The sequence below is a fragment of the Abramis brama genome (assembly GCF_963993115.1).
Source record: "Abramis brama genome assembly, chromosome: 1".
NCBI lineage: Eukaryota > Metazoa > Chordata > Actinopteri > Cypriniformes > Leuciscidae > Abramis > Abramis brama.
The window spans coordinates 9,132,611-9,160,306 of record NC_139963.1 but is presented as its reverse complement, the minus strand read 5'-3'; the positions used below and the strand labels follow the sequence as shown (position 1 = coordinate 9,160,306).

General features: G+C 37.3%; 1 protein-coding gene across 1 annotated transcript; it reads right to left on the bottom strand.

The window, feature by feature from the left end:
- Positions 1-756: 756 nt before the first annotated feature.
- On the bottom strand, positions 757-13,601 carry notum1a (notum, palmitoleoyl-protein carboxylesterase a). Its single transcript, XM_084128351.1, has 11 exons — positions 13,011-13,601; positions 7,360-7,412; positions 7,169-7,264; positions 6,610-6,670; positions 6,419-6,477; positions 5,475-5,577; positions 5,203-5,394; positions 3,200-3,297; positions 2,953-3,100; positions 2,800-2,847; positions 757-1,562 (listed from the first exon to the last, which is right to left on the bottom strand). The coding sequence occupies exons 1-11, from the start codon at positions 13,361-13,363 to the stop codon at positions 1,256-1,258; spliced, it is 1,518 nt and encodes a 505-aa protein (XP_083984477.1). The 5' UTR covers positions 13,364-13,601; the 3' UTR covers positions 757-1,255.
- Positions 13,602-27,696: the final 14,095 nt, after the last annotated feature.

Sequence of the window (27,696 nt, the reverse complement as noted above, 5' to 3'; positions counted from 1 at the left end):
GAGGGTTAAACACGATTAGTTTAAAACTAAGTTGAAATATCGTGGTCTAATGGCTTAAAAAAAACCATGGATTAACAACCTCTCAGCTCAAAGTAGGGCTGTCTTTAAAGGTTTATAAGCTATCGTTAAAAAATAATTTCCCTATGGAGAAATTGAATGGAGTTTTTACTTCAGAAACCCGACTGTTATCGGTATAGTTATCTTTATAGTTATTGTTCTTGGTTCTGTTGAATGATTTTGGGATATAGTGTATGACTACTATGATACTTTTATTGTGTTCTTATATCCTTTTTGGCTTTTGGCAGTATAGATGACCAAACACTTTGTTGATATTGAGAAACAGAAGCTTGAACATTCTTTGAAAGTTCTCCAGTTGTGTTCGACTGGAGAAGAAAATCATCCATGTTTGGAATTACATTGGAGTGAGTTAAAGATAACATAATTATTATCATTATTATTAAGGGACTGACTATTCCTTTAAATATTATTATAATCAAGTCATATTATATCAGAAAATAACTTAGCCGTACCCCAAGAATGATGTTGGGTTTAGAGTAGGTGATCCAGTGCTTTCCACACACGTGTGTGTCTGTCTGTTCCAAAGTTCCTGTTTATACGATTCTTTATAGTCTTGAGTAGATCCATATATATTTTACATGTACTTCATATAATCTGTGTTACAGATTATAAACTCTATAATCGATAATATCCGTACGCTCTCTCTGAATGGACATATAAAACTCTAATAAACTGTGGCTAAATATATTGGTAACAAAAGGAAATAAGATTTTAAAAAACAACACAGCTGAAGATCCGTAAAACTGGATTACATTCGTGATACTTTTATAACCAAAAGATAAATTAAGAGCAGAGATGCAGGTGTACACTGTCCCGGTTTGCATGGTTTTCATCAGTACTTTAACCCGTACTGTGTTGGGAATGTTTTGAACAGTCAGCAGCCCATGGTTTAACTGAGGTGGATCTGACAAGGGCTCCGGTCCAAATCTCCGCGTTGGGCATCTCCACCATCTCCAAGCTGCTCAGTGAGGGTAATCTGCATTGGTAATGCATACGCTGGAGAAAATCTGGACTTTTAAATGGATCATTAATGAGGGGATCTGGAGATGGAAGCCCATAGAAATTTGGCACAGAGCCCCGACTAAAGGCAAGGCTCAGCCTGAGGTCGAAGCTGAGGTGGGTGAAGGGCTTGGAGGTATCAAACGGACTGATGGAAAGGAGCGAATCCTTTTAGCATTTAGCTGCCACTGCTGAGCATGCCCAGTAGTTTACTCGGGTCCATGCCCTGCTGGTGGGCCATCTTCTGCACGTCGAAGCCCATGTGCATGAGGAACTGGATAACGTTCATCTCCTGTCCCGTCGACTGGTCTCGGATCGTCGGGCACGTCGGGTTGCAGTGAGGCCATGGACAGCTGTCAATCAAGTGCATGGGACAGCCTTTGGGAGGGGATTTGTTGTTTCTGCTGTTGTCTTGTAGACTGCGATCCCAGCAGTGGAGTGCTCTGGGTAAAGACGTGCCCTTGACTTGAACGTCGGTCCAGAAACTACAACAAACACAAGAGGGCAGAACTACTCAATGAGTGTCCCGTTCATTTGACTAGCAGGAAAAATAACACTTCAAATGTGATTCAATGAATTCTCACCCTGCTATTTACCAGCTATATCCAGTTTAAAAAAATAATAAAAAAAATAAAATAAAAAAAAGGCTCCTATTATGCTCATTTACAGGTTCGTAATTTTCTTTAGTGGGCTTGCTAGAATACTTTACATCATTTAATGTCCAATAACAAATTTTCCGATAAATGTTGATTTACATTGTTGCAGCACCTGTTTTCACCTTCTGTCTGAAAAGTTTTAGTTTCAGTTTCTATAAAACCTGCCTTCTGAAAAGCCCAGTCTGCTCTGATTGGCCAGCCGCTTGGAGCATGTGTCGGAAACATAACGGCCATTACCATAATCGGTGAGTATCAGTACTACTGTAACTACGCTAACTATGGCATCGGGTTTGCCGTATCAGTTCAAGCTCAATTGTCCAATGATGACAGTCAAGAAGAACAAGCTGATCAACCTGAACCACATTTGTAAGCACAACTTGTTCAGGACGATTCACAGTGGCAAATCTGTATCTCACACCTCTTATATTTTAGATTTTAGACATTTATAACATCTGACCTCCATTGAACTGCATGATTACACTGCAAAAAATGCTTTTCTTTCTTAGTATTTTTGTCTGTTTCCAGTCCAAATCTAAAAATCCAGATGCATTTACTAAACAAGTAAAATGACTGTCTTTTTTCTGAAAAATAAATAAATAAATAAATAAATAGTATGTGCCAATGTGTTAAGAAAAAATAATCTTAATTAAATTTTCCAGATAATTCAGATAAGAGAAATTCAGAAAAAATTATCTGAAAGAGCACACAAAAGTTTGTGGTTGTACTGCTGAGGAATAGTGATTAAAAATGTATTTTTACCCATGTTTCCTAAGTTCGTCCACCTTAGGAAGCCCGAAAAAAGGCGTTTAGATTCAAAGTGTAAAAAAAACAGCAATTCTTGGACATGATGTCGACAACACCCTACTAACGCAGCTCAACCAGGCCTCGCACCCTTTATATTGCATATGCTTTGGGCGGGATGTTTTATCCTGATCACAGTAGAACATCAGGTAAAGTTTATTAATTGCTCTTTATTTAATTTGAAAAGTGAAAAGTGAAAACTCCTGAACTGACAGCACACCTAAATCTACAAGTAGAGATGCACAAAATCAAAGAGATCACTTACTTTCTTGTTATGAATTCGTGCGAAAGGCAAGCTGGAGCAAACATGGCACTGCAGGGGAAAAGCAGATCATCAGAAACAGCGAGAAAGTGATAACTTTCATTGTGAAGACAGCATGAATGCTCATTCAGTCTCTGAAAGGCCGGTCATACTTACGGGACGTCCTTCAGAGTGTTCCTCAGCTCCGTCCCCAGATTCTGGATATAACGCCACTGGCCCTCTTGAACGGGCTGACCCGTCAGATGAATGTTGTCCACCGTTAGCTGGGCTTCATCAAACAGCCACTGCACTATAAACACAGGACCTGTAATAAAGAAAATCACACTGGGTTAAAAAAAGCAACTAAACTCAATGGTGTCTGTATGGACACACAATGGAACTAGTGGATGGTGCCTGTACTCACGTTTAATGGTAGGATAAACTTTATATCCAAAGAAGCAGTTCCATTCTTTTCCTTCATAAGCCTGTCGGCATCGCTCAGGTACAACACCACCCCAGTATCTGTCGACAAGTTCATGACATTATATTTACGAATATTTGGCGTGATGAACATTTTTAACTTGAATGAACGGCTGTTAAATTGTCTGTTCAGACTATACAAACATTTGCATGCAGTTGTATCCTGTGTTGTTTGATAAAAAGCTCAGCTGTCCGAATGCCTGCTTGAAAACACGTAAATACTATTTGACTTTGTTCGCTGTGAAAAGCGAGTGTCAGAAACTGAAAATTGTGCAGCAATGCCCTTGTGTACTTCTCCATTTCTGCTTTTACCCATAAGCATTTTCATTAAGCCCAATGCCATTTTTCCGCAACTTGCGGAAAGATTGCATTTTTGAATGTGATTGAATTGAATGAGAACAGGACTTTAGTTTGGTCACTTCTCACAAGAAGTTGCGATGGTATAAAGATATTTTTTATTTCATTTCAGAGATTTAGCCACTTTTAGTGATACAATAGTGGTACAAGAAGGTGTGGAACGAGTCGAGTCCTCTTTAAAAATCAAATATAAATACAGCAAATCGTATTTCTGCAAGAACGATGTGACCCACCTCTCTGAAAATGACTTCATTTAGTCACTTGCAACAACCCACCCCAGTTAAAATCAATGTACTCCGATAGCATAAACTCTACAATGCAACCGTTCTTAAGGTTAAAGGTTTGTTTAAATCCCTAAATCTTAAGCATGGGCAATAGCCAGATCAAATTTGTCTGTGTTAAAGGTAGGGTATGGTTTTTGTTACTGGTTGAAACACTCAATGCAGAGTTGTAGACAGACGTTAGTCACAGAGCACCAACAAACAAACAGAAGCCATATTTTATGCTGCGTTTACGCCATAACTACCATAATTAGGAGATGGCAACCCATGACGTGGATCTCGGATTTATGCGTTTTTATGTCAACACTGTCAATGCTGAAATGAATCTGCAGCAGTCAGGTGGCACAAGTAAGAGTTCTGTAAGTCGTTTACGTTCATTATTATTGTAATGTTATGTGCTTTCAGACATGAGCTAATTTAATGCAGTCTCTCGTCTCGTGACGCTTTGCAGCCTCTGCTCTGGCTGTGTAAGTTCATGGGCCCTATTTTAAGGATCTAAGTGCATGGTCTAAAGCGCACGGTGCAAGTGCAGTTTGGGCGTGTCTGAATACACTTTTTCTAGTGTAACGACGGGAAAAATGGTTGCCCAGCGCATGGTCTAAAACGGTCGTCTCTATTCTCTTAATGAGTAATGTGTGTGTTTTGGGTGTAACGTGCAATTAACCAATAAGAGTCTCATCTCCCATTCCCTTTAAAAGCCAGTTGAGCTTGCGCCATGGCGGATTCGCTATTTACATGGAGGAATTTGATAGTGGAAAGACCGAAGCCGTCTCCAGAGCGTAAACCGATCTGCTTATTCGCGAGGTTAAAGCAAGCAAGCAGACCATCTACGGGACAAGCTGGATTCCTCCATATCTTTATGTACACAACAATAATCTTTTACATTGTAATCATGGCATGTTTGTATGCTGACAAGTGCCTGTGTGTAATAAGCAGAGTGTACACGCGTTGTGGACCCGCTCTTTAAATAAAAAATAAAAAAAAAGTGCCATTGACTTTAACCAGGTTTTTGTTGGCCAATCAATTTCAGTTGCCTCAAAATAGCAATGCGCCAACAATGCACCTGAACACACCTCGTTTTCAGACCAAGACGTAAAAATGAAAAATGCGTCGGGCTGAATCTATCAAAAAACACTCACGTCGCGCCTGGCGCTGCATTGTGCCATGTGTATGATAGGGCCCCATGTCTTTTGACATTGGAGACGCTCTGAAGAGACAGTGGGATCTCATGCTTTCAAAGCTAACTTGCTATCGCTAGCATCTCCAAAGTTGCCAACCCTACCTTTAATGACAAGCGTAATATTCTTACTTGATTCCTCTCTTGATGACCTCTGTGGGCGCACAGTTGATGGTGTCCACACAGTCAGTGCAGCGGTATTGTTTGTTGTCCAAGAACCAGCCAGAATCAGCCAGACCCCTGACCTGGATGTTGGTGTGACCCAACTCCTCCAGGAGCTCAGATACTGGGTCCACGTTCAGCAACACCCCAGTGCCGCCCGCGCTGTGCACAAGACACACACACTTAGTCGACATCAGTCGCAGACATTGGAGTCAGAAACTATGGTCTGATTGTGGACTCACCTGCTTCCCGCTAACAGCAGTATCTTGGCATTGTCCAGACCCTTGGTGAGCAGGTCCTTCACCACTTCCTTTATGATCAGTGAACCCATGAACGCATAGTCATCTGTACACAATAAACAACCAGTTAATGGACGGCCAGTGCTAACTAGCTCATAACAGCTATAAAAAAGATCAGGTCTAGTTGTTAGGTGGCCACTACAAGAAAACTATAGCATCCTACTACAGTGATGGTTTAAAGTAGTAATATATTGGCACTGTGATATGCAAACCAAAGGTTTTGGGTCATTAAGATTTACAAATTATGATTGTAAAGCGCTTCGGGTGTACAGTAGTTCATATGAAAGCGCTATATAAGTGCCTCATTCAAGATATTAACATTGAACTTTTATTCAGAATCAGCAAAGATGCATTAAATTGATCAAAAGTGACATTAAAGACATTTATAAATGTTACAAATAGATTTCCATTTCAAATACATGCTGTTCTTTTGAACTTTTCTATTCATCAAAGAATCTTGGTTCCCAGCAAAATATGAACCCATTTTCAGAAATGTTTCTTCAAATGCATCATCATGTTAGAGTGATTTCTGAAGGATCATGTGACACTGAAGACTGGAGTAATGATGTTGAAAATTCAGCTTTGATCACAGGAATAAGTTACATTTTAACATATATTCACAAAGAATATAATCATAATTTAAAACATCTCTTTTCTATTTCTATTATTCCAAACTTTTGAACGGCAGTGTATCCATAAGTCTGGGCCCACTAGTGAAAATCTTATATTTGGAATTCCGGTTATATTTAGTACATCATTTTTCACTATAATTCTCTTGCACTCTTTTTTCCAGGTTAAAGTAAAATAATCTTTTCAATGTGGTTTCACTGGCATTTGGACCACACTATAAAACATAGTACACAATATATAATCATTTTGAATCTTACTTTGATCAGTTTTTGGTGTGGCTCCACTCCATACATCACTCGAGCAGTATGGGATGAACCTGAAAAGTGATAAACACAAAGACTTCAAGTCCAAATTTGTGCCAGCGTAACCATCATGAAAACCACCCCGTTTCATCTCAAGCAAAGAAAAAGAGTATCATTTACACAAGTATTTACAGAGAGATACTCACACCATGTTGGCATTCCACCAGTGTGGGTTTTCCTCTGGAAGTGAAGACAGTATTCCTGTGCCTGAAGTTAAAACAAAGATATATAGAACTATGAGATGATGAAAAATAACAGAAATGAGAATGATCTTTCTATAATTGTTTTGAAATCTAGTTTATGTGTGTGTATTGTGCCAAAAATTTGGCCTGAGTCCCAACAAAGTCCATTTAAGGAAAGTCATTTTTTACTTGGCGGCCATCTTTGAAACACCTCAGCTATTTCAGTCATGCGAGTACACCTCCTAATAAATATCTCTTTGAATGGGGAAACATCACATTTTCCAAAGCTCTTCAACCAACCTTACGATTAAATTTCATATTGAAATCGACAATGAAATCGATTTCAACAAATCTCTCATCAATTTTGTCTTTAAACACTCAAATCATGCAAATCAAAGGCAGCTGCAGTGATGCAATGATGTTACCAACTGGTGATTGGCTCTGTATAGCTAAAGTCTTTTGGTGTGAATACTGATACTATAAGCAATGAAACCACTGTTGACAGACTGTTGGCATTTCTAACCTGTCTTGGTTTGTGGCCACTTGGATGAGCTCATGAGCCTCCTCATGGTCTCGTATCTGCTGTCACAGTTCTCTTTGTTGAAGCAGTACCAGCCTCCTGCACAGAGACGCATGTCACACACATTCAGCATCACATGTACACACGACGGCCGGTGAAGAAATTCTTCTGATGACTGAAAGCATCACACTTACCCTCCAGAAATATTAACCACCTTCTGCTTCCTTTGGACTCCTTCAGGTAGTACCTACAGCAAAGCAGACAACCATTAAACCTATACTTATGTGCAAAGCACTGCCATCAGTTCTTACATACATCAATTCAAATAACAATTCAGTTTAAATAGGTCTGAATTGAACAGTTTCTCGAGATATAAGCAGTTATTGTCAGCATTATATCAACAAAATATGTGTCTAATCCTAAAAAACAGACAATGAATGGATATAAAGCAGAATGAAAGCCTCACAAAGTGTGATTAATTGAATGTGCACGTACTCGAATTGTTGTGTACTTCAGATCTTAAAAAAAAGATAACACTTTATTTTACAGTGTCCTTGTTACATGTTACATGTACTTACCATAGTAATTACAGTAAATTTTGCATATTACATGCAACTAACCCTCAACCTAACCCTAGCCTAACCCTATAGTAAGTACATGTAGTTGCTTAATATTACTTAGTACTTAAATATATACAATAATGAAACAATGAAGTGTACTAAAAGGGACAGTTCACCCAAAAATGTAACCCTGTAAAAAAAAAGTGAACCCTGTAATGTCAAATTATACAAATTTGACCTTAACCCTTTCACGCATAGTGGTCACTACAGTGGACAGCTATTAAAAAAGCATTTTCTTGAATTTGCACGGGTTTTTATGGCAAAGTTGCACATCAATCTCTTCATTGGACCCTGGTGCATCATCCTATAAATTGCAACCAAGTGGCAAGCCTTTGTGTTTCGATTTTTTCCCCCTCCAAACCAAGATGGCCAAGGGTCAGTCAGACATGCCAAGCTGCTCCGGAATATCCACCCATTCCTTCTATCCTAGGAGACTCTTGTAGGTAAAAAAAATATTGCAGCATAAAGCAAAATCTAATGAGTCATATCACAGTAAAATTTTCCAAGTTTTGATTTTAGATTGAGAGAAAACTCTGATTAATCACATGTCCACTGTAGTGGACGTCATGCATGCAATGGCTATATTTCAGCTACAATTCATAATTATAATGTGAAAATTGTTTTTGAAATTTAAAACTTAAAAACTTAATATGCATTGACTTTTTCTACTGTAAATAAATGTATTTGTATTATTAAAATGTAATTTTCATTGACATCGAAAAAAGTCATGTGATTACATAATGTATGACACTTGTAATGCATTACTTTACTTGTTAGATCAAAAAGTAATCTGATTTTATAATGCATGTTATTGTAATGCGTTTTTTTACTAATAACATCAAAAAGTAATCTGATTACGTAATGCATGTTACTTGTAATGCGTTTCCTTTCTCATAACATCAAAAAGTAATCTGATTATGTAATGTGCGTTATTGTAATGCGTTTTTTTTACTCATAACATCAAAAATAATCTGATTACGTAATGCATGTTACTTGTAATGCGTTTCTTTACTCGTTACATCAAAAAGTAATCTGATTAGGTAATGCACATTACTTGTAGTTAATTACTTGTTAGATCAAAAAGTAATCTGATTAGGTAATGCATGTTACTTGTAACACATTACTTTACTTGTAACATCAAAAAAGTAATCTGAATGCGTTATGCATGTTACTTGTAATGCATTTCCTCCAACACTGATCATTTCAGATGAGATTGAAAAAAACGTATCGCTAGGTTTTCTCAGAGGAGGGCTATGATAGAAATGTGCATGTCCATCTTGAACATAATCAGAATTATCAGCTAATAAGGGTAAATCTCCATACTCTGGTACACTGGAGAGAGCATCTGAGTGGTTTCCACAGTTGTACCTTGACAGGCTGTAGAAAATTCTGATGGAATCACGTCCTCATGTTCTGATATCATAGATAGGCGAAGTGCAACTTGTATGAAGTTATATGAAGCCATTGCAATATTTTGCATTTATATTTTTTATATATATTTTATAGTTTTTTGTATACATTATTTGATATAATTGCATTGATTAGTTTGTTAAATTCACATACTTTATCTGTTTGATTATTGTCTTATATTTAATACAGTATATCTTCAGTTTAAACCAACCGCATGCTGTCCACTCAAGTGGACATCTGAAGATCTCTTTGAAAAATTTGTAAAAAAATAAAATAAAAATCAATTCTTGTTTTTCATGCCCTAAGAGCAATAAAAACACATAGGAAAAAAATCCTGACTGAGGTTATCATAATTCATGCATGAAAGGGTTAAAGTACATTTTGATTCATAATGTTTTAATACTCCTTTGTTGTGTTTTAAAGTAGCAGCCTACACTTAATTTGATGTGTTGACTAACATACTAAAGTATGTGCAAAGTACTTGATTTTAATTTAAACTGTAGTGTGTTATGGGATATTACATTTAAAGTTAAAATATTTCATTTATACTAAATCACAACTTCATTCCAAATGTGTATTAATTACAAATATATGTAAACATGACACACAGTTTCAATAGAAATTACATTAAAGTATGTTTTAGTGCACCATAAATACTGGACAGTACATTCAACAGTACAGTTAAACCATATTTCAACAGAATTATGAAATTACGCATAAAGATGTACTTAAGTGGGTCAAACAAAATGTAAAAAGTCAATTTAAAACTATAATAGAACTACGTTGCAATAAATACGCAATTTAGTGTCTGAAAACATTTAGTTCGCACTTAAAATATTGTTTTTTAAAGTATATTATTTCAATAATAAGTAACTTCTTTTTCCACAACGGATGATGGACTGAGAGGTTTTCATGGCTATATCTGTGATGTTCACCGTCTCCACAAGAGGGCGTTCAGATATTGCACAAACTCAAACTTCAGTCTCTCGTTGCTTGTGTGAGAAAAGCTCCGCTTGTTGCTCTGAGGGGCATCAGTCTGCCATAATTAAAGACAGCTTTAATTTGCATCCAATTTATGCCACTGGTGACCACATTTCTGGCATATGGTGTACATTTCTCACTATTACCCACCTCACCACTACTTACACGCTAAAAATTTATGTTTCACTGCATTACAGCTTATAAAGCGAAGGCTGCAAGCGCTCATAAACTTAACGCATTCAGTAAAGGTTTTTATAAATGCTGGAAAATTAGGATAAGCCTGATCCTAAAAGCTTTTCTGCAGTATCTAGGAGTGATTTTGAAACAATCAAGCACAGTGATTATATGATTCCTAACTGGGAACATTAGGATTTTGCAAGAAAACAGATGAGCAGTTTGCCAATATATCCAGCTGTTCAGATCTTATGCTTATAGTTTGCATGCACCATAAATATCGTCAATTACAAATGAAGGCAAATATGAAAATCCATTTCTGTGTTAATATTCTTTAACTCCAAAACAAATGTGCATAAACGTGATATGCATGAAATATGCTTAAACTGCTTCATATAAAGAGTTTTTAAATGTAACAATCATTATAGCAGCAGATTTGCATGAATAAAAGGCATATCAAAGTTTTATATAAAGGATCATAGTGTAAGAGTTTGTTCATAGCAAGAGTCAAAAAGATCATGCATAATGAAGGTTTTCTTCACAAGATGTGCAGGAGAAATAAACAGGTTTACAAGATTTATCCTATATAGATATCGCTGTTGTTATTATAGATTATTCAGCACTGTCAGCATCAGCCAACACATTATATTGTCATGGAAAGAGTTACTTACACGCAAGCTGGGTAATTTTTTTTTTTTTTTTTTTTTTTTTAACATCTGTCCCCACTTTTACTTTTTACAAGAGTGTAGATTTTTAACTTCAGTGCTTAAGATTTATATTTATGACAGCAGAGGCTCAGGTATGTCATGTCATGATGTGTCTGGTGCCTAATCAGTTATTCACATGGTAAATAATGAACATGGCACTGTAAAAAAAAAAAAAAAAGTATGATCAATAAGTTATGACAAAAATGTTTTTTTTACATTGCTTTAACTCATCAAAACAAGTTAAGCAATTTTCATCTTTTTTTTTATAAGGTTTACAAGATTCAATTCACTCATTCTTAAGTCAGTTTAATGTAATTTAAATTGATATGACTTAAACATCCAAGATGATTGTACTTAAATTAAGGCAATAACAGTGTAATCAATTATTGATGTTGTAAATAATGCACAGTCATTTTGTAGTGTCTAAACCCAAGTAATATACTGTCTAAATATCACAAAGCATGACAATCAAGCATATGCTTTTATTAGCTTTCATTAGAATTACACACTATATATATATATATATGTGTGTGTGTGTATGTGTATGTATATATATATATCCTAGTAATTGGGCATTTTAGCCAATTAGCTTGTGTTGTTTTGACCTCAGTGTCTTGAATTGAGTTTATACTAGAGCGGGGTCAACAACAAAACACTCTTGGGTTCAACACTTGGGGGTTGAGGGGGAGGAATGTGAATTGATCATTGAAAAACCAGCAATGATCGGCATTTACTCAAGGGACGACATGCGATGTCATGGTGCTTTTGGGCTTGTTCTGATGTTTGCCGAGACACAGATTTTTCTCTGATTGTAACAAAAGTAAAATAGATATAAATTCTGAATGATCAGCAGTGGCAGGTGCACATGATAATCATCTCACAAGCAGATATTAGACACACTTGACCTATGCATCACATTAGAGTGTACTGTACTCAAGCCCCGCCCACCTGTCACTGTATTACTGCTTATTAGGTGATTCTCTCACTATAGTCTTTCTCAACCTGATCCTGACATGCTCAACTCTGACAACACCTTACATTTATATTATTGGATTAGTATTAGTATTATTGCTTTAAAACCTGATTTTACCAAACAATGAAACTGTCAGGTGTCAGGCCTTTCATGTGTGTCAAAACCTATTAGGAGATGCTTAGACTGTACTGGAGAACACACTCATCGCAGTTCATTTATATCTTAATTTGTTCATTTTATTTGATGCCATAAACCAATGTAATGCATAAAAGTTTTTTTTTTTTTTTTTCTTAAGCGCTTGGAGTTTAAACTCCAACTAAAAATCAGGAAGCAATGACAGAAATTATTGTAACAAGGTGTGAAAAAAGGTTCAAGCAATACCATGATTTTTGGTTCCCCAAATAACATTTCTTTTTTTTTTTTTCATATTGTGAAGAACATTTTAATAATCTAATCTAAAGAACCTTTTGTTCAATGGAAAGGTTCCATGGATGTTAAAGGTTCTTCCTGGAACCATAGAAGCCAATAAAGAACCTTAATTTTAGAAATATAGGTGTAAAAACTGCAGTAGTCAACATTTGAAGTGGATAAAAAAAAAAAAGTTCAAAGTTGTCCTAAGACAAGAACGGGTATTATTCAAAATTAATGTATAACTTTGATGAAAGTTTTGATCACTTCAAATGTTGACTACTGTACAATGATACGCTTATAGTTTAAAATACCATTGTTACTGTAAGTAGACGCATAATAATATGCCTCTTCTGACGATGAAAGGAACTTATACTGTATAAGTTCAGACAGCGATGGCTCAGTCAGTTTTACTGTAAGGTCGCAAGAATAACGCTCGAGATTATATGGTGCGAGTCGGCGCGCGCCTAGATGATGCCGCACGCGCCTGTGATGCCCAAATACTGTCCAATATAAGCAGCCCACTGTCGTGTAACCTAACGTTTGTTATTGCAACCGGCGTGTTTTCTTACCCTGCTGGGGTCCCGTCGTTACAGGTGACTGATGTATTCTCCAGGAAATGTAACTTCATGTCGTAGTCGAGCTTCTGCGCCGAGCACGGGTACAGAGACTGCGCGAGGTTCTTCACCTGAGTCATGAAGTTGTCCATGTTTTCTTCCACGGCTGTGAAATCCAGTGAGAAGCTCTCGGTGGTTTCAGCGCGGTCGCGGGACTGTGCGGAGGGGAGCACGCGTCGTGGCTGCGGGTTTCGACCTCCGCGGAACCTCCGCGCGTCGAGCGCGCCGCACTGGATCAATCCCAGCATCACAGCCCAATGAACGACGCTCATCACCCGCACGCTCCTCTGCGACGCTCTGCACTTCATCACGCGCTCCTCCAAATCCTGAGGTGCTGCAGAAAATCTGCACAAGCAGTTACACCAACAAAAATAAAAAAATAATAATCTAAAGCGCAGTTACACAAAGCCAAAAAAGTGTGGAACAGGTGAGCTTTCTCAGTGCAAAACTTGGAGGTCCTTTAAAGCTTTTCTTCTTTTTCTTTTAAATACTTAATACACCGCTTCCTCCACTGACATGAAACTCCTCTGACTGTTGCGTGCTCTTCTGTTCAATACCTTTGTGTTTAACCCGCTCTGGGTTTTAACCCTGCTCTCTTTCCCGTGAACCAATCGCTGTGGAGGGGCGTGATCCAGTCGCACTCATTTCTGTCCTTTTCATTTATTGAAGAAAAAAAAAAAAAGAAAAAAAAAATTGCTCATAGTTTGGTTCTTTTGATCTGCGATATTTTTCTTGATGTGGTCGTTTTTTATTGCCATTGAAATGCCGTTTTCTTAATCCACGCGAATTTATAGAGTGAGAATAAGACTTTTCTGACACTTGGCTCTTGTGGATTGGAAACAATTCTATATAAATATAGTAAATATATAACAAATAGCGTGAGAATTTACAAGCAGCGGTGGCTACTTTATTATTGGTGTATAGTTTTGTTAGCCTATAATTTATATTTTTACAATGTATTATTTGGTGACTAAATGTAGCTTTAAATACAACATATAAACTAAAAATATGCACTCTAGAAATGCTGGGTTGTTCAACCCATGTTTGGGTCAAATATCGAACTGTTGGTTTACTTTTTTTTTTCTTTTTTTTTTTAAATAGAATTTTAAACCCAAAGGTTGGTTTTGTCCATATTTGACCCAAAAAAATAAACAATATGATCAAATCCAACCATTGGTTTAAATGTTTTAGTTTAATTTTTAAACCAATGGCTTTGTCCATATTTGACCCAAAAAATAAACAAAATGATCAAATCCAACCATTGGTTTTAATGTTTCAGTTAAAATTTTGTCCACATTTGACCAAAACAAATAAACAAAATGATCAAATCCAACCATTGGTTTTAATGTTTCAGTTAAAATTTTGTCCACATTTGACCAAAACAAATAAACAAAATTAGCAAATCCAACCATTGGTTTTAATGTTTTAGTTAAATTTGTAAACCCAACGGTTGTTTTCTCCATAGCAATTATTGACCCAAACATGGGGTTGAAACAACCCAGCCTTTTTTTTTTCTTTTTTTTTTTTAACTTTCATAAGGGGAACAAAACAAAAAGTCTAAGTTGTGCGGGTATTTTTGTCAGTGTACTTTAAGAGATTCCGCGCCTTTTTTATCAACTGGAGTCTGTTGACTAGGGCCTCTGAAGATCAAAGGAGTCAGTCATCACTCCACCCTCACGAAGACCCTTCAGACTTTCCCTCTGCTGTATATTTGGAGTCGGAAGGGAAACCCGCACCGAACGCTCCTTTTTGTGGGCAAATTAAATGTTTCATTATTTTATACTGGTATAATTATGACGGTGTCAATCAAACAAATAACAAACTCACACTTTTCGTTACCACAGCTTTATCCATCCATCTATCTTTGCTTATTTTACCTCGAGACCTTTCTCTCTCCCCCTTTACAATGTCTTCATTAAGTGTCTCACACATCGCGTTAATGTAATGGGGTTCGCTGGATTCCTGCTTCGGCCATTGAGCACGCGGTGGGATAAAAGGGTGTCAAGTGGCTGGTGTTAACGCCACACTTAACTTTACACAAGCCTGTTGTTTCAGACAAGTGCTTTCACTTTTATGCATGCAGTGCGGGGGAACTCGCCCATTGGCGTCGATTCATTCCTTCACTTACCGACAAGTCTTCTTTTGTTCAGATGCTAAACACTTGAAGAATAGTCCAGTCACCCTTCATTCAGACGTGAAGCATTAAACACTCAAGCCCGAAGGTAGGTCCGCCTAACGATGGCTCCAAAAAAAAAAAAAAAAAAAAAAAATCTTATTACAGCTGATAATGAATGTTTGGACATGTGATTGTCAAATGTTATTAGATCTGGTTGTCTACACCTGTGGTTAGGAGGACACCTGTGGGAACTTGAGAAATTGCTTCATACAGCCACTAGTACTGCCACACCAATTAAGTGTCTCTGGTGCTCTTCGGTCACTTTTGATCGATTTCTTTTGTTTTTTATCGGAATGGTTAGGAAATTTGGTAAAGGTTTTGGCTCTTACTAAGTGAAAAAAAAAAAAAAAAAATCATGGACATGATTCGAAGATTTTGAACACAACTTGTTTAGATTAATGGATTTATTTATGAGTAAACCATGTTTTTGAAAATATATATTTCATATAAAAAAAAAAATCACAACAATAAATGTATAATTCTGTAACTTTTATTTAAGTTTAACTTTTTTTTTTTCACTTCAGCAATAATCTGCCAAGTGTGGTCTTTGAAAAGAGATCAAACTTCAGTCTGTAAAGCAAGATTTACGACAGTTTAAGTTGGAAAAAATTTTCAGGTCTATGCTTAAAAAGTGAATAAATGGATCATAAATACAGCGTAAATATAATTTAGTACCATAAAATCCCCTAAAAATACAAAATGTTAATAAAAAAAACATTATCAAACTAAAATAGAGAACATTCGTTTAAATTAAAAATGACCAGCACCAGAGGGTAAAAAAAAAAAGAATATATATATATATATATATATATATGTGTGTGTGTGTGTGTTTAAAAAAAAATTTGCTTTCAGATGCCACAATAATACAATTTTACAATACATTTTCATGTGTATTTTTAAGTGTCCACTTTTTATAACAGAAAATGCTGTCAATTTAATAATAATAAACCAATAGTAGTGGCAGTACATATTAAATCATGCTGTGATTGTCACGTTTTGCTGGCGTATGTCATAAAACCACAAAGAGAAAGAGTGATGCAGGGAAATTTATTTATTTTAGTCAACACAGAGATAAACACAGAACAACGGCTCATTATTGGCTAGTTTCTGCGTCAGCATCATGCTCACATGACCAGCGTCGGCCAATAGCGAGGCAACGTTCTGACGTAGAACCAGGAAGCGCTGCACTGTTTACACTACTGCCTTGTCCAATTACACACTTGACCACTTGTCTACTTGCATGACGTATATTCTCTATTTGGCCCAAGTGTTCAAGTAGGCGTAAAGACTAAAGTGTGTGTAGAACTTTTGATTACTCAATGGGACACACTTATAGTCTTGCAAAAAATGCAAGTGTTTACAGAGCTTTTATTTATCATATTTTCAATACTTTGCATTTTAAAATAAACTTCTACATGTCTGTTCAGTAGTTGCTATGTAACTAACAGAAGACACACATTTAAAACTGCGGTGCTTCTAATTAAGTGATAAAACAGTTGCAAATGTTGAACAAAATAGGTCTACACATACCATATTCATCTTTGCACCAATAAAATGTGCAACACTTTATGTTTTTACTACCAAATTATATGTATCTAATTAATTTAAATTACAGTGGAATGTTTTCCTCGACATCTCACGATTTCGGGCACATGAGTTCCCGAACATAATGCATTTCTAAGACATGTGACTGTCTCGCGCACTTTCTTCCTGTCGCGTGCACTCGCTCTCAAGTGGCCAAGACCACAAGTGTGGGTATTTGGACAAGGCAAACATCAACAGCGCAGGAGAAGGACGTGGAAGAAATTGTTGAATAAAGTCGTTATTTGGGGCGTTTTGCTCACAAAAAGTATTCTTGTCACTTAAAGGTTGAACCGTCAAATGAACTATTTTAACAATGTCTTTACTACATTTCTTGGCCTTGAAGGTTGCATTGATGTTACAATCTATGGAGGGTCAGAAACCTCTCGGATTTCATCAAAACTATCTTCATTTGTGTTCTGGAGATGAATGAAGGTCTTGCGGGTTTGGAACGACATGAGGGTGAGTAATTAATGACAGAATTTTCATTTTTGGGTGAACTAACCCTTTAAAGAGGGTGTGAAATGATTTAAAATCGGACACAAATAAATATTAAAATAAGCTTATTAGCTTAATAAGCTTTATTTTACCGCTTCAGCAACTGTTTTTTTATTTTTATTTTTTCATGGAAGAACCAGGGTTCCCACAGTCTTGGAAAACCTGGATATAGTATATAAGGCAGCCTAATGTTGGATTCAGACTACACTATTCTTTTGTATGTTACAATAATAACTGTGTCAGATTTTGACTCCTAAATTCTTCTTGTGTCGTGGACAAGAAACATGTCTGACTTCACGCTTCTTGACTAATCATCATTTGCCGTGTTTAACGACGTGCGTGATGACATCGAGAAGGCAAATCTTTACACACTGTATGCAAGACTGTAAGTCTATCCCTAATAGCCTCGTTTTTATCTGTGTAAATTCAATATGCCGTCTAAACTGGCTGAGGTCTATTGCATGAAAAGCGAGAGAAGCACAGGCTTTCCACAGAAGAAGTTCAGGTGGGTTTGGAAAGTCAATCATGACACAATTTCCATTTTTGGGTGAACTATCCTCTTAAAAAATTCAGTTGTAGGGAAAGTATGGACAAACGCAGCGGATGTACAGCACACGTCACACGGTTCTTCATGAGCAACAGAAGGAGGTGGTCGTCCTACATGAGGTCACACCAGCAGGACTGATGGTTTTCATTGAGGAACTTCAAACAGATGTTTGTCGAGATTAGAGCATGTGGTGGACTCAGAAGGGTCTGTCCCTGATTGAGTCTAGTCACTTTGACCCATACCTCCCATTTTATTACACATCATCTCTAGAACTGTAGTCATTAAATCACTCACAGATGGATCTTCACTTCTGCTGCACCTTCTCCGGGGGCCCCGTCACACGTGGTGACACGACATCGGGGAGAACGTTACTGTTGTGGGAGTTACTCATCACAGGAATGAGCAAATCTTTGCAGTAACTCATCGCTGTACTTCTGAAGTAAGACGTCTCTCGTGCTGGTCCAAGTGAGTCAATCTAAGAATAACTGAAAGTTACCCAGGAGCTGCGATGCTTCATGTTCCTCTCTAACCCCCTCTCTCTGACCCTGTCAAAGTCAAAGGCTGTCTGTTATCTCCTATCAGTTGCACGTGCCATCCACAGGTTTCACTAAACTCTTGCTTGGCAGGACCATCATGCTTAGCATTCAGGTTAATTATAATCAAACATCACAAAGAGTGTGAGAGAAAGAAAGTGAAGATCCTGTTCATGTTATGTGTGTTCCTGGTCTTTTGCACCATTCACTGATGCACATCATTCCAAATTATAATTTCAAGTTAGCTTTTCCAATAAAATGGGATCATAAGATCATTTACCTTCATTAGTTACTGTTCTGAGCTGTGACATGAATGGCAGCATAGGGGGAAATATGCCCGTTTCTTACAACAATCAGTCAGTGATAGAACATATCTGAGATTTAATGTTGCTTGTGAAAAGAAATACAGTGCCATCAATGGAGAAAGATATTTTCTGACCCTATATTGGTTCACTGTGAGGACTTAAATGTGTGCAAAGATTATACCTGGTCCGACTGCTTATCACTGGGGGAGTGCTCTTAAAGGCACAGCTTTGTACCTTACCTACCCCTTAAAACATTGAAAATTAGTATTATTGCCTTAGAGTAATAATATTTACCCTTAAGGAACTACTAATAATGGTTCTTATGGCACAAAGATGTCCCTTTGAGGGTTCTGCCCAAGTGATAATATGATGTTGTAATGTCTTGTGAACTCAGGCTCTGTTTATACCTCAATGTTAAAGAATAGCAGAGTTCACACCACAACTATAGCGATAACGACACAGAGAAACAACATTATTGTAATCACTTTCAGAACGATTTTATCCAGCTGATGAGCGATAAAAACACTGACAGCCAATCAGAATCCATCCAGCTTGAGCATTTAAAGCAACAGACAAACATGCGCTAAGAATAAACAGAACGATATCGTCCGCTGGTGTGGATCTTTATAGTTATCGTTCTTGGTATGAACGAGCCTTCAGGACTTCAGCAGACAAAATGTAAATCCCGTCTGGCTAGCGCATTTCCCATGATGTTTACTCATTAGGTCAGCTGGTGGTCTTTTGTGGCCATTCAAACGCATGTGTTTTCGTCTACCTCTGGTTGAGGACAAGCTCAAAACTACTAGACCCCGTTTACACCAGTTTAGCGTCGTCCACTTGTGAGCCGATCGACCAATACGCCACTTAATGCCAGATGTAAACAGGGCCTCAGACACGAGCGAGAGCAGGATCCAACTGAAGACAAACATTTATTTAATAACAATAATAACAAAATAAACACAAGAACCAGGAAAAAGAGGAACACAGGCAACGAAACTAAGCACATGACAGCACATCCAGGACAAGACCTGACTCTGAACACTGGAAACACAATGGCTGCGTCCAAAATCGCATTCTCTCTTGAATAGGTACTTCATGACCGCTAGGTGTGTATAAAGTATTCCAGACATATTACAGTATACATCCACCTTGTTGTTATTGTCATGTGACCTACTAGGGTCTTTCACAAACCCTCTCCCATGGCCTCATGGGATATTAAAGTGCCCATCATATACACACATCAGAGTCTCTCCGTAAGTAGGTTATCCAGGTGTCTACTCTTTTATGAGTACTGTGAATTAGGACATACGTCTTTTGTCACATGCTGTTTTTCGCCTACTATATAGTAGGGAAGAATGTAATTTCAGATGCAGCCAATGGCTTGAATGCATAAGGACTAACCAGAGTAACAAGACACAGATGAGAACAATCAGCAAATCATGAAGTTGAACAGGAAACAGGAAGACAACACTACAAACTAAAAGTCCATATATAAAAGCCCTTACTTTAAACACCTGGCACCATTCTGGTATGTAATGCCCAATTTTCACAAACTAATCCATCTCCAATAAAATAAAATAAAAATTCTTCTTCTGCATTTTGTTTTCCAATTGAATATCTTGTTTCATGTGGAAATGTGTCAGATTACAGAAGTAACATGCAACTGGTGTTTCATGTTAACTTCATCGACAGCTTTTCTAACCTAGTTTTATCCATCCTTACTTTGGCTCTACACATTTTGCTCAATTCTCATATCTCCTACGCAGCTAGTTAAAAGAGCCCATCCAAAATCATCAAATTCTTCTCGCTGGAACTGTTAGGTCAAGTTACATCAAAGAGATCAAGAAGGATCAAGCTCTTAAAAGGGACAGGCTCCAGCTCCCATCATCAGAAACAGGTGGAAGTCCTCATTCCTAGAACAAAGCAGAGATCACCATCTATAAAACCTTTGTAATTCACTAAGAAGTTTCTTTAACAGATTTCTTTAAAGTGACACCAAATTTGGGGGGGCGGGTTGAGCTCCAGTATAACGTCTCGGTATGGTTTCAGGGTTAAGCGTGCATGATTGCATCTTAGGGCGTTGTTGGAGTTAGAGTCACACTTGAATCTGACTCTGCATTTGATGGTGTTAATCTACAAAGAGCTTGAGTATGATAATCCATTAAAGCCTGAAGAGTCTGAATCAGTAATGTGGTGTAAGTCTCTAGTGAAAAGTATTTTAGAGCATCAGATGTTGTAATATAAGTATGACATAAAAGCAAACAAACATTATTCAGGTCTTTTTTTGGCATGTTCTACGCTCCATTAATGTGTTCTGTGTGCACTCCATTGAATCAGTAAACAAACTTGACCATAAACATAAGTCATGAGGTGCCATCTAGGAAGTGGGCTTCAGTAGAGCAGGAGACATCTGTCAAACAGGCTCTCCTTTCGTAACCAGAGTGTCTCTATTGGTTGCAGATGATGCCTCATTTCATGAAGGAAGACTAACTACTTCAAGACTGCGCAGCTTTCCATTTGCGTACCCTGGCATGGAGAGATTATGAGAGTAAAGTTGACAGCTTGTATACTAGTTCAAATGGGAGATGGCTAATTTGTATGTATGGATAATATTGGGTAATTTGTTTGTGTGGATGTGGGTATTTTAGAAATGGAATCACACTTGGTTGATCTGTGGATAAACAGGCGGAGGAATCTTTAAAGCAGCAGATCAAATCCTGTTTTTATTTAACCATTTGTCTGTTAGTATTAGTAATGTTTTGCAGAAGTCCCTTATTTTCTGAGATATCCAAGTAAAACCACATCAAATGTGCTCCTGTGATGCTAGCGGAACCAGTCCTGCACTGTATTTTCCAGCAAAAAGTGTTTTGGTTGGCCTGCATGTGCGTGCGTGTGCGTGTGTGTGTGCGTGTGCGTGTGTGTGTGTGTGTGTGTGTGTGTGTGTGTATATATGTCTACGAAATGCTGTGGGCCCCTTCGAAATGACACAGCTGAGCCCCAAAGCGCCACACTTTACCCACTTGTATAGGTGGAAATAAGAAGAGGGTGGAAAGCAAATATTAGCTTCATATTATTTGATTGGCATTGTCCTAAAACGTGTTTATCAACTGAAATCGTCTACTGATCTATGGCTTGCATATACTCTAAAAAACACTGGGCTGGGTAAATATAGGACAGAACACATGCTGAGTTCATTTTACCCAGCAAATTGAGTTGTTTATTTAACCCAGCATAATGGGTTGATTTAACCCAGTATAGTTGATTCATTTTTACTTTTTTTTTATTTATTTTTTTACATACATGGATTAATGTCTATGGATTAACTTAAATCCTCTAAACTTGTTTTAAATACTTGATACAACCACTGGCTTGCATGATAATTCCTTTATTTTCAATCATATTTTTACAGAATAGTTTATTTTATATAATTTTTAATACATATTGCCAACATTTCATATTAGAAGTACAAATTAAACAACTGTAAGTAATTCAAGTGTAATCGACCAGTCTCTGTTGTGCCGTTTCTACCGTACCAGCGCTGGATCTCGTGCCAGAGCTTGTGTCGTGTTCAGTGGGGGAACTTCTAACTTCAGGCCGCTGACTCCTTAACCTGTCCATAAACAATCAGTGTACAATTCTGAGAACATATTTTAACATTATGACTTGACTTACTTGACTTATTCCTGTAGGCTCCTTATGGAGCATCGGGCTGTAACAACACCACGCCAACGCACTCTGTTCTGGGCTGTTTTCTTCAGCTGAGACCATGTCACTCCGGCATCCTTCACTTCGCTCTCGACTGACCTTCTTCACGTCTGTTTGGGCCGTCCCACTTTCCTTTTTCCTTGTGGGTTCCAGTCTAGTGCTTGCCTTGTGACGTTGTCGATTGGTTTGCGAAGTGTGTGACCTATCCACCCCCATTTTCTTTTCTTGATGTCCTTGCCGACTGGGTTCTGGTTGGTTCTGCTCCATAGGTCTGTATTGGAAATCTTCTCAGGCCACCTGATGTTGAGGATGTGGCGCAAACACTTATTGACAAATGTCTGTATCTTGTTGGTGATGGTGTTGGTAACCTGCCATGTTTCGGACCCATAGAGGAGGACTGCTTTCACGTTGGTGTTAAAGATGCGGACTTTGTTGCGCTGGGATAAGGCCTTGGAGTTCCAGATGGGCCGCAGGGTGTTGAACGCTACCCTTGCTTTGCTAATCCGGCTCTTAACATCATCATCTAAGTACACAAAGCGGTCGGTCTCCACCAGACCGCGGTCGGTCTCCACCATTTTAACATTATAGGCCTACTTATTTACATTCTGTATCTTTTCGAATAAAATCATAAGTTTATGTACGGCATCAGGCGTTTCCATCACGCGAAAAGACCAACGTGACACTCGTTTAGGTGAGTCACATCGCGCCACTGTATGTTGCTATGCATAAAATGAAAAAATATACAGCACGAATTTATGGATAAAATGAAATGTAAACAAACCTGTATTTTACCAAAGACCATTTTGACGGAGCTTGACTGCTCTCTCCTGAAGAGGTCACAAAAAGCCTGCGATAAATAACTCAATCCCTGGGTTGTTATGTCTGACCCAAGATCTGGGTAACACAAGAAAACTACCCAAACACTGGGTTGTTACGTCTGACCCAGAAACTGGGTAACACAAAAACTACCCAAATACTGAAAAAATTACCCAGAAGGCTCAACCCAGGATTTGGGTAGAAAAAATATCCCAAGATTTTTTCGAGTGTATAATGTATTTTATTTCACCTAAGAAAATATCTAATTAGAGTTTGCTAATTAAAGCATCACATGAATATTGCCCAATAAGCTAAGCAAAACCTGTTTTGGCCCTGTAAACAGCCACCTAGCAACCTCCCAGAACACCCTAGCAACCACAAACATGAAGAGCACCATATACCTTTACTTTTGAAAATGTTATATAAACATACATATGGGAGAGGTAATTCCTACTAAGTGCAAATAGTAGGCTATTTGATGCTATTTACACTAGTGATAGCAAAAAAAAAAGAGTGTAAACAGTGTTACTTGAATGATATTTATACTTTGTGTGAATGGTGGCTGATACTACGTGCCAGCCTGATCAACGTAATTTCCATTTTAGGGCTATTAAATAATGTTTAGGCTGTTTATTTCCACTTTTTGAATATTGTCTTCATTTTTATTGACAAGAAATACCTCTCCGAGCTGATATGTATATGTGATGGGATAATAGGGAGAAGAACAGGATCAGGAAAAGGCTGATACTATCTGTGGTTGGTTGCGTCAAAAGCGAAATTAAGTGTACTTACTTGAGGCATTCTGTCGTTTGATTTAGATGGAATCACAGTAAATAGCTTTTGCCAACAAAACCATCTATTTGCTCAGTGTAAATAGACACTCCCCAGGTGAAAAGGAAATATTTTTAAATTGTACTTTTTTGGACATAGGCCTACTTCATATTTAAATTATACTATACTGTATTAAATATATTATTTTAAAAAACTTTAATTATATTAAGTGTATTTCAAGATATGCTTAAGATCAATTTTATATTATTTGCAATATATTTTAATATTATTAATTTGTGCTAAAATGGAACCACTTCAAGTACATTTAGTGCAATTTAAGTGTATTTCTTTACAGTTTACTTTCATATTTCTTAGACTACAGTTAGAATATATATAGAAGCTTCATTTTAATGTGCTTCAACAACATTTCAATAGCATTTCAGCGGATTAGAAATGTATTAGCTTTACACTACTAGTTTATTATAAAGCTGTTTTTTTTCAGTATTCAAAATGGTATATGAAAAGTGCAAGAATAATGAAATATAAATGTTAAGACATACACAGACTTTGAAATCAAGAAAACTTTAATATACTATCTTGTGTACACTGCAAAATAAATTCCTAGAGTACATTAAAAAAATTAATAAAAAGTAACATCATAATAAATGAAAGATCAGTGAAATGCTATGGCAGAGCTATTTTTATACATTTTTTGTAGAAAATTTCAGTTATACCTGTATTACTGAAAAGTACACTATAATATTACATCACTAAATGCATTTCTTCTGGGAAAACAAATTTAAAAAGTTACTGAAAAACAATGTGCAGAAGAGAATAATACATTATTTACAAACATAGGCCTACAAATGGCTGAACCAAAGAAACAGAAGAGTTTGAATGTCATATCTTCATCTTCAAGTGGACGATCGCTTCTTTGAGTTCGACTCATTTTCTGCAACTGAGGACTTGTGGTTCAGACACTGTAGTGTTTGAAGACTGCTTTATTACAGGATCTGTGAAAGGGAAGTTAACCAATGAATAACTAACATTTTTGCATCCATGTTTGAATAGCCCTGTGTATTATAATTTGCATAAATATGCATTTGAATTTCGCTGGCTTCTCAGTTTACCTTTAAAAGCTTTGACTACATCCTCATCACGCTAGACATGAGTGTCCACTTTTATCCTATTGTCTGTCGTCACTATACACTCTATGAGTTACACTGAACATTAGATTAGAAGAAACCCAACACAACAGTGAGCAGATTTCAATCAAAAAGTCACTAATATAGTTATTTACAGCAATAAAGCAACCTGTGAGTATAAGAGGGTGTGTTGTATATGGATGTTGATAATTGTGGTTTAGTTTAGCCAAGGGTATTTCCCACTATTGTGGTCAGGCTAACATGCACTCTCTTCATCTCTGTAGCAAAGATTTAAGGAAATTAGAAGTTGTGCAAAATATTGTATGTCAGGACAACTAGGACAAATGACTTGCATCTTCAACAAAAAACAAAACAATTAAATAAACAGATTTGTACATGAATGACTCAAAGGAAGCACAAATTAGACACCTGAAATGTGCTAACATGTTCCTACCAAGACTGACCGAATCACCTTCCATTAGGCCTGATTCAAAAATCTCTGTCAGAGTTGATATGAGATTAAACCACTTACTACTCTCGCCTTCTTTTTCTTAAACCATTTAAGACTTTCGTTCATCTTCGAAAAGAAAAACTGAGATATTTTAATGAAACCTGAGAGATTGATATCCCTCCGATGAACGATTCTCCAAAACCGCTCACGTTTCAAAAAGTTAATCCATATGAATCGTGTGGTTTCCTCACAAGTCCTCTAAAAGAGACACGATCGCTCTATATAATTTAACAGTTTAAATTTAGACTCTAAGCTCATTATTATAAGAACCAATCAGCTCTGGAACCAATCAGGTTTAGTCACGTGTGTTACGTGTGTTGTTTGAATCTAAACAAGTACAAGCTTTTTTAAACATCTTTTGAAAATGTATTGTATAAGTCACATTTCATTCTCCGTGTGAAATTTCAGAGCTTTTGTCTCAATGGTACAAAACACACACTTTGCATGTCTTCATAACTCTACAGCCCATTGTCCTGTGCCAGAGAGATGTCATGGTCGTAAACGCTGCTGGCACACATCTAGGAGCCTGGCACCTGCTTTGATGTTGTGCTCTATATGATGTAGCTCAGTTTGCGCCAACCCGTGCCAGCTCCAACCAGCTCCCTGATGATGTGTCTTTCATCAAGATGACATCATTCCACAGCTTGATTACTTTCCATCCATGTTTCCAGCTCTGGAAATGTACTTTTAGGTTCCTGGAATAAGCATCTCTGCTTTTGTCTCGGTAGAACATGCACATCTGAATGCTTAGCTTTGTTCATCAGCATTCTCATCTTGGTATGGCATCGATTCCTTGAAAAGCCCCTGAAGTATTTCATAAAATTATCTGTTTGCAATCTTAGTATTATGTCCTTTCTTCTCTCTATCCTCATAGGAAAGAAAAATCAATAACGAGAACTCTTGAATGTCTCAATTGGCCTATCGCTAAGCCCCTCCCCTCGAGCACAGATGAGCCAATGGCGGTTGAGTATCAGTTACACGGGGAACTCGGACATCTTTAGGTTTCATCGGTTTGATGGCGTTTATGCTACAAAATTGGTAAAACGATGTGCCTGAGGTACTTGTAACACTGATTCCATGTATCCTGAGAGGATGGGCAATGGAATTTATTTTATTCCATTTCCCAAACCCAAACAAAATGTCTGCTTTGGATTACGCTGTGTATTAAATCCAATGACGTGAGCGCAGTAACCTGGTTCCCTAAGGATTCAACCCCAATCCCATTGAAGGAAAAAACTTTAATTTTCTGGTTGTCATACTCTCATTAAGTTACAATTAAAGTTAGTGAGTTCATGCTAACATACAAACCTAAATATCTAACTGTTCTCACGTCATGTACAGACTGGTCTACAATTCAGTGCCTCTCCATATTAAACTGGTTAAATGTAAATTAATTTAATCTTAATCTTTAATCTGATCCTGGATGTTGTTCATCTAAGAACATTTGTTTGTCTGAGTTCCCAACAGTAACTAAGGTGGGTGGGCCTTACCGATAGGTCAATTGTCTTTCGTATGTAGCAATAAGATTAAAAGGAGAGCAAATGGAGACTTCTACCTATTTTCACAGTTGCCATAACTCATGTATTCATCGGAAAGAAGAATGTCATATACACCTATGATGGCTTCAGGGTGAGTAAATCATGGGCTAATTTTCATTTTTGGGTGAACTATCCCTTTAATGATAATAATCCACAAGATAACCAAACACAGGATTGCCAGGAAACTTAAGACAGGAACATGTTACCACAAAACAGCGACTGACAACTAACCTGAGAAACACAAGGGTATATATATACACAAAGGGAACATAGGTTAACAAGATAACAAGGGGGAGAGGCTAACAGGCAACACCTGGGGAAACCTAATCCACTAGAAAGACTACAAAGAACTACAACACATGGCGCAAGACAGGAACTAACAAAAGTCCTCACACAAGACAGGGGAACACACACTGAGATCATGACACAGATCATATCAAGTGAAAATGGAAAAATACATAGGCTATATACTAATTTTCCTCATTATTGTTGCCCCAGTAAAACAGGGCTGTGTA

Bases quoted from the DNA above. Each gene is read 5' to 3' on its own strand.
- notum1a (XM_084128351.1), bottom strand. From the start codon at position 13,363: ATGAAGTGCAGAGCGTCGCAGAGGAGCGTGCGGGTGATGAGCGTCGTT. The intron at 5,395-5,474 runs GTGAGTCCACAA...TCTTGTGCACAG, and splicing joins CTGCTGTTAGCGGGAAGCAG to CGCGGGCGGCACTGGGGTGT. The intron at 3,298-5,202 runs GTAAGAATATTA...ACTTGTCGACAG, and splicing joins GTCATCAAGAGAGGAATCAA to ATACTGGGGTGGTGTTGTAC.